This window comes from Phacochoerus africanus, chromosome 11 (genome assembly GCF_016906955.1).
Source record: "Phacochoerus africanus isolate WHEZ1 chromosome 11, ROS_Pafr_v1, whole genome shotgun sequence".
NCBI classification, from domain to species: domain Eukaryota; kingdom Metazoa; phylum Chordata; class Mammalia; order Artiodactyla; family Suidae; genus Phacochoerus; species Phacochoerus africanus.
Genome location: NC_062554.1, coordinates 112,749,299 through 112,761,398, shown reverse-complemented (window position 1 = coordinate 112,761,398; position 12,100 = coordinate 112,749,299). Strand labels below are relative to the sequence as shown.

Sequence of the window (12,100 nt, the reverse complement as noted above, 5' to 3'; positions counted from 1 at the left end):
CCAAAAATGGCATATAAATTACATAACAGCAGAGTTTAATAAGAGAAGGTGAATTGTCCAAGACTACCTGAAAATAGGGAGAATTTTGATGACCAAGGGTCATTTTTGTTCAGAGATGAGACATCTGGATTGTCAATATGCTTAATGCCATAAAAATCTAAAGAGAACATTTTTCAAGAAATAGCTTATTTCTTAATTATTTTTTATTTATTATTGAAACAAAGTGTTATTATGCTATTAACCAATTCAGTCATAAGCATTCACATCACCTCATACCAAGCGATGTTTTTTTTCAGGGAAGTGAACACCCAGAGAGAAAGTTCATAGCTGCACAACGTACCTCAATACATGAAATCATTGTAGAACTGTGTATCTCTATAGCACCAGCTATGAGTCAAGTGAAGTAAGGACTGAGATGCACAGGTGGATAGCTAATAATTGCCAAGTGTTCTGACAAGAGTTGAACAATATTTAACAAAAAAAAGAGATAACACTATCTCACAGCTCCTTATATTTCCATTTCTTCTTTACTTTTGCTTTCATTTTTACCTCCTTCCAGCATTCTCTTTTCTAGTCTCCCAACATACATAATGAAAGGTGGATTTATTCTCTAATTTTCTCATGTCTCTGTTATTTTTATTCCTCTTGACAAGGTTTTCCCCGAAGCATCTGCCTTTTTATTATCCAGGCCAGCAGAGTATTTTCATGTAGTGATATTTCACCTTACCATACCTCTCAACCATTAAAAAAGAAAAGATAAAATTAATTAATAAACATATACTGGAATATAGCAACATACCAGAGACCTGGCTTCTTAATGTGCAAAAGTAAACCACACTAATGCTAATACATGGAGTGGGACTTCCACATAATGTTATAAAGAATGACCTTTACTTCTAAGACATATTTTCCATTACCGAATTTTTTTCTTCATGAAATCAAATTATTAAAATCCATTTTTAAAGTAATCTTTTAACTACTATATTTAAATTAAAAATTAAAATTCAGGGAAAATATTTTATATATTAACATGTAAAATAGTATGTCTTAGAGTTCTCGCTGTGGTGCAACAGGATTGGCAGGGTTTCTGGAGCACCAGGATGCGCGTTTGTTCCTCCGCCCGGAAGAGTGGGTTAAGGATCTGGCATTGCCACAGCTGAAGCATAGGTTGCAACAGTGGCTTGGATCGGCTCCCTGGCCCAGGAACTTCCATATGCACAGGGCAGCCAAAAAAAAAGTATGTGTCTTGACAGTGCCAGAATAGCTGGTATCAGTTTTACCCTCCCACCATAAATAGCTGTGCAATCTCAATAACATATAGAAAACAACTTTTGGCATTAAAGAAATGGAAGGTATGTATATGAGGTGAGAAAATTGATACAGGCTTTCCTAAGAAGGCATTTTCCCAGTCTTTGTATAGGAATATGGAAGCCAAACATGGATCAGTGGTCTTGGTGACCAGAGTAAGCAGTGATGAGAATTCAAGGCTGCTGGATCAGTTGGGAATTGGGGGTCAATGTCCCATATGGGGAGAGCAATTGAGAGAGCATCCTAGAAAAACTCATGTTAAAATGTCATTTGTTTCCTTAGTTAACTCCTCAGCCATATGAAAATGGTAAGGAAAGTCCTAGTAGAAAGCAGCAACTGGAAGACTCAAAGCCGAACAGATCATCTGGATCTAACAAATTCCTGGGAAGATGTTCGAGTTCAGATTTAGCCAGAACAGAGAGAGATTGGTTTAAACAAACAAACAAACAAAAAAGTTAGAAACTCAGTTGGGGCACTAGAAATTCCATGTCTGGGGAGAATTCCAAGGTCCTAGGATTAGGGGCTATGTCCCAACAGTAATGGGGGAAATGACACATACTTAACATTACTTGAAAAAAAAGTAATGACAAGAAATTTTAAAATCTGATTCACACTGTCAACACAGAGATTCAAGAAGCTCAGGAGAACTTGGTCAGGATAAACATTAAAAAGATCCCTGGAAATATATTAGTCAAACTACTGGAAATGAAAGATAAAGACAAAACTCTACAATTGACCAAGAAAAAAAAGTTCATTACTCTCAAAGAAAAATAATAAGATTATAGTTGACTTCTTACCAAACATCATGGAATACCATCTTAAAGTACTGAATTTTTTTTTGCCTTTTTAGGGCTACACCCATGGTATATAGAAGTTCCCAGGCCAGGGGTTAGAGCTGTAGCAACATGGGATCTGTGTCTGTGACCCACACCACAGCTCACGGCAACCCTGGATCCTTAACCCACCGAGCAAGGCCAGGGATCAAACCTACATTCTCATAGATGCTTGTCAGATTCATTTCTCTGAGCCACAACAGGAACTCCCTAAAGTACTGAAATTTAAAATTGTCCACAAAAAAAATCCATACACAGCAATAATAATGTTTTTAATAATGGATTCTCTAAACAGAAAATAAATTAAAAATTTCTAAGAAGTTAGAAAACAGGGAAACTGAATATCAGGAAGAAAGTACATGGTAAGAAAAATTATGAGTAAATTCTAAGGGCTTTCCTTATTTTCTTGAGTTTTCTCAATTGCGTTTTATGGTTCAAGTCAGAATTATATCACCGTTTGGTACCTTTCTAAGTTTATGTAGAGGAAATATTGAAGATAATTATAAATTGGAGAGATGAAAAATGAGCAAAGGGAAATAAAGTTTTTATATTTCACTCAAACTGGTAAAAAAAAAATGACATCAAGTGACTGTGATAATATCTAGAACAGCCACTAAACTGTAAAAAGCAATCAAAAAGCTATACAAAGACATACGTTATGAACACTATAGACATTGTTGTATTAGTTGAAGTATAAATTAGTACAAGAGACTAGAGTATACAATAATAGATCCACAGATACGTAGTCAGTAAAAAAAACTTTTAATGGGTGCCCCTGCAGCATATGAAAATTCCCAAAATAGGGACTGAATCTGAGCCATAGCTGTGACCTATGCCATAACTGTGGCAATGCTGGATCCTTTAACCCACTGCAGGAGGCTGGGAATTGAACCCAAGCCTCTGCAGTTGAATTCTTAACCCACTGCACCATAGTGAGAAGTCCTAGTCAGTAAATTTTTGAGAAAGATTCTAGTGCGATTCAATGAGTAAGTGATTTACCTTTGTAGTTGGATAATATTTATAGAAAAAAATGAAATTCAACCTCAACCTCAAACCATACAGAAGTTAATTTGAGGTACATCATAGATCTAAACACGAAAGCAAATATTTACTCTTCTAGGAGAAAACTTGAGATATGTTTCTCAAGTTTTGTTTCTCAAGATATGTTTCAAGAATTTGGGGTAGGTAGTTTTTTAAATTTTTTATTAAAGTCAGTTGATTTATAATGTTCCTTCAACACTAATCTTAAAAGAAAAATTAATAACCTGGACTCCATTAAAATTAAGAGCTTATTTTCATCAAATGAATCAGTAAGAAAATGAATAAGCAAGTCACATACTGCATGTGAACATACCTCAGTACCTATATTCAACAAGACGCTTATGTCCAAACTCTATAAACAATGCCTACAAATAAATAAGAGGAAGTAAAAAAGGCAATTCAATTAAAAGTTGTTTAAAAAACTTGAACAGGCTCTTCATTCAAAAAGATATCCCCCCCCCAATAAAGATAACCCAAAGGCCAGTGAGCATACAATAATGAGTTCAATATGATTACTCATCAATAAAATATTAATAAAACCACAGAGAAGTACCACATGGTTAAAGTTACAAAGTTAATATTAAGTGTTGGTGTGGATGTAAAATTATAAAACTGTACTAGAAAGCTGTTTCACAAGATCTACTAAAAATAAATATGTGCCTATCCTGTGGTTCAGTAATTCTATTCCTTGGCATATATCCAGTGAAAACATATATAAGAATATTCATAGAAGCTTAAGTCACAATAGCCAAAAATTAGAAATAAACTAAATGTCCATGAACATTAAGGATAGATGAATGAATTTTGGAATGTTCATATCGAATATTATGTATCATAAAAAATGGACTTCTGATATACAAATAATATGGGAGAAAGTATACTGGGTCAAAGAAGCCAGACACAAAAGCATCCTTGCTCTGTAATTTATTTAGATGAGGTTAAAAAATAGGCAAAACTAAATTGCGTGACGGAAGTCAGAACAGTGTTTTATCTTGAGGTAGGAAAGTGATTTCTAGCAATGAGGGGGTTATGGACATTTTCCGTTGTAATGGAGATGTTCTACACTTTGGTATGGATGGGTGCTTACACAAATATTTTATATACAATATTATTTATATTGTATATAATCCATTGAATTATACACTTTATAGCTTTAGAGCTTGTAACTTGACCAGCAGACCACATGGATTTGAATGTATCTCTGGTAGAGAAAGATGTCTCCACTAATCCCCAATAGATGAATAATGAAACAGGCCACAGGGATTCTATATCAAGGCTTTCCATCTACAGCAGAAGACAATACACCTTTCAAAGGACCATTCCCCACATAATACTGAGACTTGGTAGAAACTAGTCAAAGATCATCAAGTAACTATAAATCCAGAGTTTTCTGTCTTGAACTGAGGTGCTATCAGACCCACCCAATCATAAGATAGAGTGATCCCAGCAACCATGCATCATATACTGAAAGTGGTATAATGTAGGACAAGAACAAGTACAGAAGACAAAAGTGAACTAAATGGGCAGGTGACCCAGACCCCCATATCACCTGGCTAGATATATTGGTGTTATGTATGTAATACTCAGGTGCGGGGCCTTAAAGCTAACTAATGAGGATAAATTTCTCATTGCCAATACCTAGCCATTCACCTATTCATCTAATTTGCGGAGAGAGAAATTTCCTGAGATAAGAATATTCATGGACTCCTGGAAAATAGCAAATGTGTTGACTGGTTGGTCATGGGCCTGGAGGGAGCATAGTTGAAATAGTGAGTGAATAGAGGTATGGAAAAGAGTTGGGAGGTGGGGCACAAAGTACTGAATTTGTACATCCCACATTCATACCAAGCAGAGACATCATTGCAGCAGAGGTCTTAAACAACCAGGTATAAAACAACTCAGTAGATGTCAGCCAGTCTCTGCTTTCAGCTACTCCAGTGATTGCATGGTGAGCACACTAATGCGTAGACATGGCAACAGAGATGGAGGTTTTGCATGAATGCAATGGGATAAGCTGCCCCCCCCCAATGCAGCTCTACTGTTCTGAATATCTGTTCTTGGGCAGCAAAGACTAATGCTGGGCCCTCGGTGTGGTACCTTCCTCTTAAGGAAATCAGTAAGGCAGTTGGTGACATGCAGATTCCTTCTATCCTATGTAGGGCAATGACTCATTGTGATTGCAGATGATGTATGTTGCAAGCATAAACTTGCCTACTTTTCTACCATATCTTGACCGGTACTTCTGCTGTAGGGTTATTAGAATATTTAATTTCTGATTCAGTTTCCCACATAATATCACCTCAGTCCAACAGTGCTATTTCCCAGCAAAGGAAATGACAAGGGGCAAATGACAAGGGATTCACTGGTTCCAACACATACTACATGGCTCTGAAATTGTAACCTGACATACAGACTTAGGACACTGGATAGCTGATAACCGACTGCAGAATTGCAATACTGTCCTACAGTGTACACTGTGATAGAAATGCCTGCTCTGACAGAATACATATATCTAGCACCCCCATCAGGGTTAAGAGGACAGGAATCGGCTCTCTGCTTTTACAGAGCTGTATCATTCCCATGAGGACAGGACCAGAAATTATCAAAAAGGGAAATTTTTTAAAAGTAAGCTTTACTCCACCCTTGTGCCTTATCCATTCATCCTCTAGGCAGGTCAACAAGACACAGAGCAATGCAACGTGAAGCCCTAACAGGAATGACCACACATTTCCAGACCTATGCTCAAGGAATGTAGGTCGAGTTGCTACCTAAAATCTAGTGATTAAGACCCTTGAACACAAGTTTATTTTCCTACAAGGTTCATGGCAGTTGGGAAACCAGACTATGTACACTAAAAGAAATGTGTTTCTAGGAAGTAAAGTCAAGTTTTTATTTCACCGTCAAGTAATAAACAGACATGGATCTCCCAAGTGCCTCCTGAATGTCTGAGAGCTGGACAACATAAAAATTCATGAAACTATAACAAATTTTCTGTATTTGGGCATTAATATTCATGGGATAACCTGAGTATGACTGAATAGGTGTGCATCATTTTTGTTATGAAAGCACTACCTGTTATTATCTTAACCTCTAAAGATTTCCTGAGACAAAAATAGAGACTGCCAATCCTCTGCAGTCTCAGGAGGATAACAGTGGGTTGTCTTCTTCATGTCTCTGTAGGGAGCATACTGGTGTGAAACTTACTGTCTCATGCCCTGCACAAAGCCCTCATGACAACTGGGAAGGTGCTCTGTGGAGATAATAAGGGAACAAAGCCTTCTCCTCTTGTTGACAAAATGAAAAGCCAACACCCTTCCTCAGCAGTTCTCAGAGGAGGAGCAATTCTTCCATCGCCATCAATAAACTTAGCCACACCAGGTACATTTGCCAGTGTCCTAAATCTGTATGTCAGGTTATAATTTTTATCAGGTCTACGATTTCCGAGTAATATAACATGCGTTGGAACCAGTGAGTCTCTTGTCATTTGCCCTTGTCATTTCCTTTGCTGTGAAATAGGCCTACTGGACAGAGGTGATATGAAAATTTTGTGGGGTCCTTATACAAGTCATCCCTAAACACGCATGATTCTTAATTGCCTTTGTAAGTTTGGGTAAAATATATTTTAACATCATTTTCATTGCCTGTTAGCTGTTACTGTCACTCTTCAATACCATTCCAAATTATATTTTTATTAGTGCTCAAATTTTGCTCATTGATAGTTTAAATAATAGTCTGAATAAAATATACTATTGATCAACATATCAATGTACTAATATAGTCAACATAAGAATTATTGTTTTGGACTTGTAGCTATTTTTAAGGTAGGGAAGTAAGTGTGTGTGGCTTTCTGATAAACATTGAATATGAAACAAAAAACGCCAGTATTTTTATTTTAAAATCTGGGCTTAAAATATTACATATAGAGGGAAGTCAAGTATCTAAATATATAAGGGAGAGTATTTAGAGTTGTTGGATAAATGTACAAATATTTATTTATGTGCGGTATTATGAGGCCAAAGTCTGAATGGTGAGTTCGAGCTCAGAGCTCCTATCAACTGATGGCTCCACCCTTGAAACAATGGTATGTATATCACAGGAAATCAATAAACACCAAAACATTTCATTTTTAGCCTTCTGGACATGACACTTATTGGAATAGTATTAGAGGAGTAACCATGATAGTGGAATGATTTTTAAGGGCCTTTATAATTTATAGCCTTCTAAATTGAGAATTATGGCTCATTCTCATTCTCTACAAGATAGATGATCTTAAAAAAAAGATGGGAATAAAATTTAAGCAAGAAGGGTAACATTATTTATCCTTATATTTTAATTGTGGAATTATAGAGTAAGAAAGATGATTTAGTTCAGTCTCTCAAGGAATTTAGAGATCCCTTTTGCAGAGTCCTTCACAGAAGTCCTCCAACTAGTGCCAATCAGCTGCAGAGACAGTGTCTAAAACTGAGTATTTCTAGATTGTTCATCAATATTGGGTCAAAACCTAATAGTTACTGATTCTCTTTTTGTGTTAAGGTAAACAACACAGTACAAACCTGTTTAGTCATTCATGCAAATGTTTATTTAAACATTATGAAAAACTAAATAATAAATATATTTTAGATTGAAAATTACACTTGAACAAGAAGAGATTTAACATAGTATTAGTTGTTCAGGTGACAAAAGATGCAGGAGTGGAAAGTATGTTTTGACAGGCAGATGAGATATTAATGGCTAAATATATATTTGGGTAATGGTATGTCTCCCCTTACTATATGCCCCAACTCCTTAATGAAACCCTCCAACTTGAGATTAGACCTATTGCAGTTTAAGGACTTCAGCATGTGAAGCAATTAAGGGTCATCATTTTTGGAAAAAAAAACAGAAATTAATGTAAGCAAAGAAAAGCAAAATTTATTTGAAGGATATGAGATAGCTCACTGAATGAAGCAAAAACTATGTATTTGATTAACATGTGACAATATATATATTTTGAATATTTAACCTCTTAAAAACAGTAACAAGAAAGGAAACATATACGTATGTGTGTTTATGCATGTGTATATATGTATGTATGTATTTATCTTAAGGTTACCAAATAAAGTCTTTAAATATTCAGTTAAAAACACAAAAATTCACTGAGAGTTTCTGAATACTTTTTTTTAATCATAAAAAATGCACCAAACACATTAACACTAAATCTATTTTTAAAGACTTCTCATAAACTGTGGACATTAACTCAATTTTCTTTGTCATAGTGATATGGGAGACAATATGACCTCTGTCACAGAGTTCATCCTGCTGGGATTTTCTCTTGACCCAAGGATTCAACTGTTCCTCTTTGGGCCCTTCTCCCTGTGCTATGCCTTCACCCTGCTGGGGAATGGGGTCATCCTGGGGCTCATCTCATTGGACTCCAGACTGCACACTCCCATGTACTTCTTCCTCTCACACCTGGCCATTGTTGACATAGCTTACTCCTGCAACACGGTGCCCCAGATGCTGATAAACCTCCTGAGTCCAACCAAGCCCATCTCCTTCACTGGCTGCATGACACAGACCTTTCTCTTTTTGAGTTTCGCTCACACCGAATGTCTTCTCCTGGTGGTGATGTCCTATGATCGGTACGTGGCCATCTGCCACCCCCTCCGATATTCTGCCATCATGAGCTGGAGAGTTTGCATTACCCTGGTAGTGATTCCCTGGGCCATTGGAGTCCTTCTGTCTTTGATTCATCTAGTGTTACTTTTACCCTTACCTTTCTGTATATCCCAGAAAATCAATCACTTTTTCTGTGAAATCATGGCTGTACTCAAACTCGCTTGTGCAGATACCCACATTAATGAAAATGTGGTATTGGCTGGAGCAATTTCTGTGCTACTGGGACCATTCTCCTTAATTGTAATCTCATACATGTGCATCTTCTGTTCCATCCTTAGGATCCAATCTGGGGGAGGGCAAAGAAAAGCCTTCTCCACCTGCTCATCTCACCTCTGTGTGGTTGGGCTCTTTTATGGCACAGCCATTATCACCTATGTTGGGCCCAGATATAGGAACCCCAAGGAGCCGAAGAAATATCTTCCCCTGTTTCATAGCCTTTTCAATCCCATGCTCAATCCCCTTATCTACACTCTTAGAAATTTGGAAGTAAAGGGTGCCTTAAAGAGAGTGCTGGGAATAAAGAGAGCTTTATGAAAACATGATGGCATCAGGGTGGACAATGACCTAGGAGAATATTATTTCAAGAGGTTTCAAACCCAATTCAGCATGTTATCTGAGACATTAAAAATATAGCTGTGCCCTGAATCACCATTATATCACTGATTCAGTAGATGTGGGATGTATTTTAGAAATCTGTGACTTTAAATGTTATAAACTGTAAATTTTGATGTTACTGAATGCTATGGCCCAACATTTGGAAGCTACAGATCTAGAACACCCTATATTCTTTATAATTTCTTCATAGGGCTATGGTCCAGCTCCATATCTCCCAAAATGTTTCCTCAAATCATTAATCCCTCAAGGGGACTTTAAAAATAAATTCTCTGGTCAAATAAGTTTGAGAATTATTGGATATCATATGTCATATTTTAGAAGGCTCACAATTAGCATAGTAAACCTGTAAAAATTCCTATGGTAAATAAAGAATTCTATTGCAATTTTTAAAATTTATTTTTATCAGAGTTTATGTGATTTACAGTGTTGGGTTAATTTATGCTGTACAGCAGAGAGACTCAGTCAAATATATATGTTCTTTTCCTCATGTCATCTTTCATTATGGTGTCTATCACAAGAGCCTGGATATAATTCCCTGTGCTATACAGTAGAACCACATTGCTTATCCATTCTAAATGTAATAGTTTGCATCTACCAACCTCAAACTCACCATCAATTTTTAGTCAATATTTTCCAAACTCATTTGGTCACATGAAATTTTTAAATAACATTTATTAACAGTTTACTGGAACAGGAGATATTGACATTGATTGACTCATTGCAAATATTTCCTGTAACCATCTTCTAGAGCAAAATTATTTTTTTCCTGCAAGATAAACCTCTAAAGAGGATGTAGGTATAAACATGGAACCCTAGGTCTTTTCTCTCTTTGGGTACAGAAACTGAGGGTCCCTATCTTTACTCTTCAATGTTGGATCATCCGTAGAGACTAAATTCAGCTCTCTACTTCATCGTGGATAAGTGTTCCTAGTTACATCTCAGAGGATGACCTCACTCAATTTCACAATCTTATAAATCTGAGATTAAAATATTTTATTCACTATTCACATTTTCTTATTTACCTCCTGCATGAAATCTGTCTCAAGGCAGTTAAGATAAAGACAAGTATCTCACAGGAAACTTGAAGAATTTGCAAAGCTGATTATCTACATAGTGCATAAGATTTAGAAAAGTTTAATTATTGTGTTTATAAAATAGAGACATGGGAGAAGTTTTATAAGAGAATGTTCACAGGAACAGGTGCATGATGAATATGATGGATAAAAAAGAAATGAACAAAAGCTAGAGTGCCCGAGGGGCTAGTTGATCCTTTAGAGTTTAAGAACAAAACAAAATAGGAAAGTACATGATTTATTATTCATTGGCTATGCTTACTATGAAAGAAATCTCCAATGATAGTCTCACAAACAGGAATTTCCTGATAGTCTGTATGGAATGCCACGTACATTACTACAGTCTCAGAAGAAAAAAAGGTTGAGGTGCTCATGTAGTTACAAAGATTTCCACCTAATGAAAGAAAAAAAATTCTTGGTTTTTTTTGGTGACTAAATATATAGACAAATTTTTAAGAATTAAAAAAATTGTTGGAGTGTAATTGATTACAATGCTGAGTTCATTTCAGGTGAACAGCAAAGTGAATCAGTTGCCCATATACATATTCCTTTTCAGATTCCTTTTCCCATATAGGCTATTACATAGTATTTAGTAGATTTCCCTGTACTATAGGTAAGTCCTTGTTACTTATATATTTTATATATAGTAATGTTTATATGTTAATCCCAACCTCCTAATTTATCCCTCTCCCCAACATTTTCCCTTTGGTGACCGTAAGCCTGTTTTGAAATCTTTGAGTCTCTTTCTGTTTTGTGAATAAGATCTTTTGTATCCTTTTTATTAGATTCCACATATTATTGCTCTCCTATGATCTTTTTTTAACTTTTTATTATACTAGATTTACAAAGTTCTGTCAATTTCTGCTGCACAGCAAAGTGACCCAGCTATACATCCGTATACATTCTTCTTTTCACATTATCTTCCATCATGTTCCTTCACAAGTGATTGGATATAATTCCATGTGCTACATAGCAGAATCTCAATTCTTATCCATTCCAGATGAAATAGTTTGCATCTACTAACCCCAAAATCCCAGTCCCTCCCACTCCCTCCCTCTCCCTTTTGGCAACCACAAGTCTGTTCTCCATGTCCATGAGTTTTTTTCTTTTCTGTAGATAGGTTCACTTGTATAGTACATTAGATTCCAGATATAAGTGATATCATATGGTATTTGTCTTCTCTTTCTGACTTACTTCACTTAGTATGAAGTCTTTCATTCCATCCATGTTGCTGCAAATGGCATTATTGTGTTCTACTTTATGGCTGAATAGTATTCCAATGTGTATATGTACCACATCTTCTTTATCATTCATCTGTCATTGGACATTTAGGTTGTTTCCATGTCTTGGCTATGTGTATAGTGCTGCAATGAATATAGGGGAGCATGTATCTTTTTCAGTGAAAGCTCTGTCTAGATATATGCCCAGGAATGGGATTGCTGGATCATATAGTACTTCCATATTTAGTTTCCTGAAGTACCTCCAAACTGTTTTCCATAGTGGTTGTACCAATTTATATTCCCACCAACAGTGCAGGAGGATTCGCTTTTAACCACACCCTCTCCAGCATTT

The 12,100-nt window shown here is 36.1% G+C and overlaps 1 protein-coding gene across 1 annotated transcript; it reads left to right on the top strand.

The window, feature by feature from the left end:
* Positions 1 to 8,441: 8,441 nt before the first annotated feature.
* Positions 8,442 to 9,376, top strand: LOC125111366 (olfactory receptor 13-like). The gene has a single exon (XM_047753308.1). The coding sequence runs from the start codon at positions 8,442 to 8,444 to the stop codon at positions 9,372 to 9,374; it is 933 nt and encodes a 310-aa protein (XP_047609264.1). The 3' UTR covers positions 9,375 to 9,376.
* Positions 9,377 to 12,100: the final 2,724 nt, after the last annotated feature.

Excerpts from the sequence above, each read along its gene's own strand:
- LOC125111366 (XM_047753308.1), top strand. The coding sequence starts at position 8,442 with ATGGGAGACAATATGACCTCTGTCACAGAGTTCATCCTGCTGGGATTT.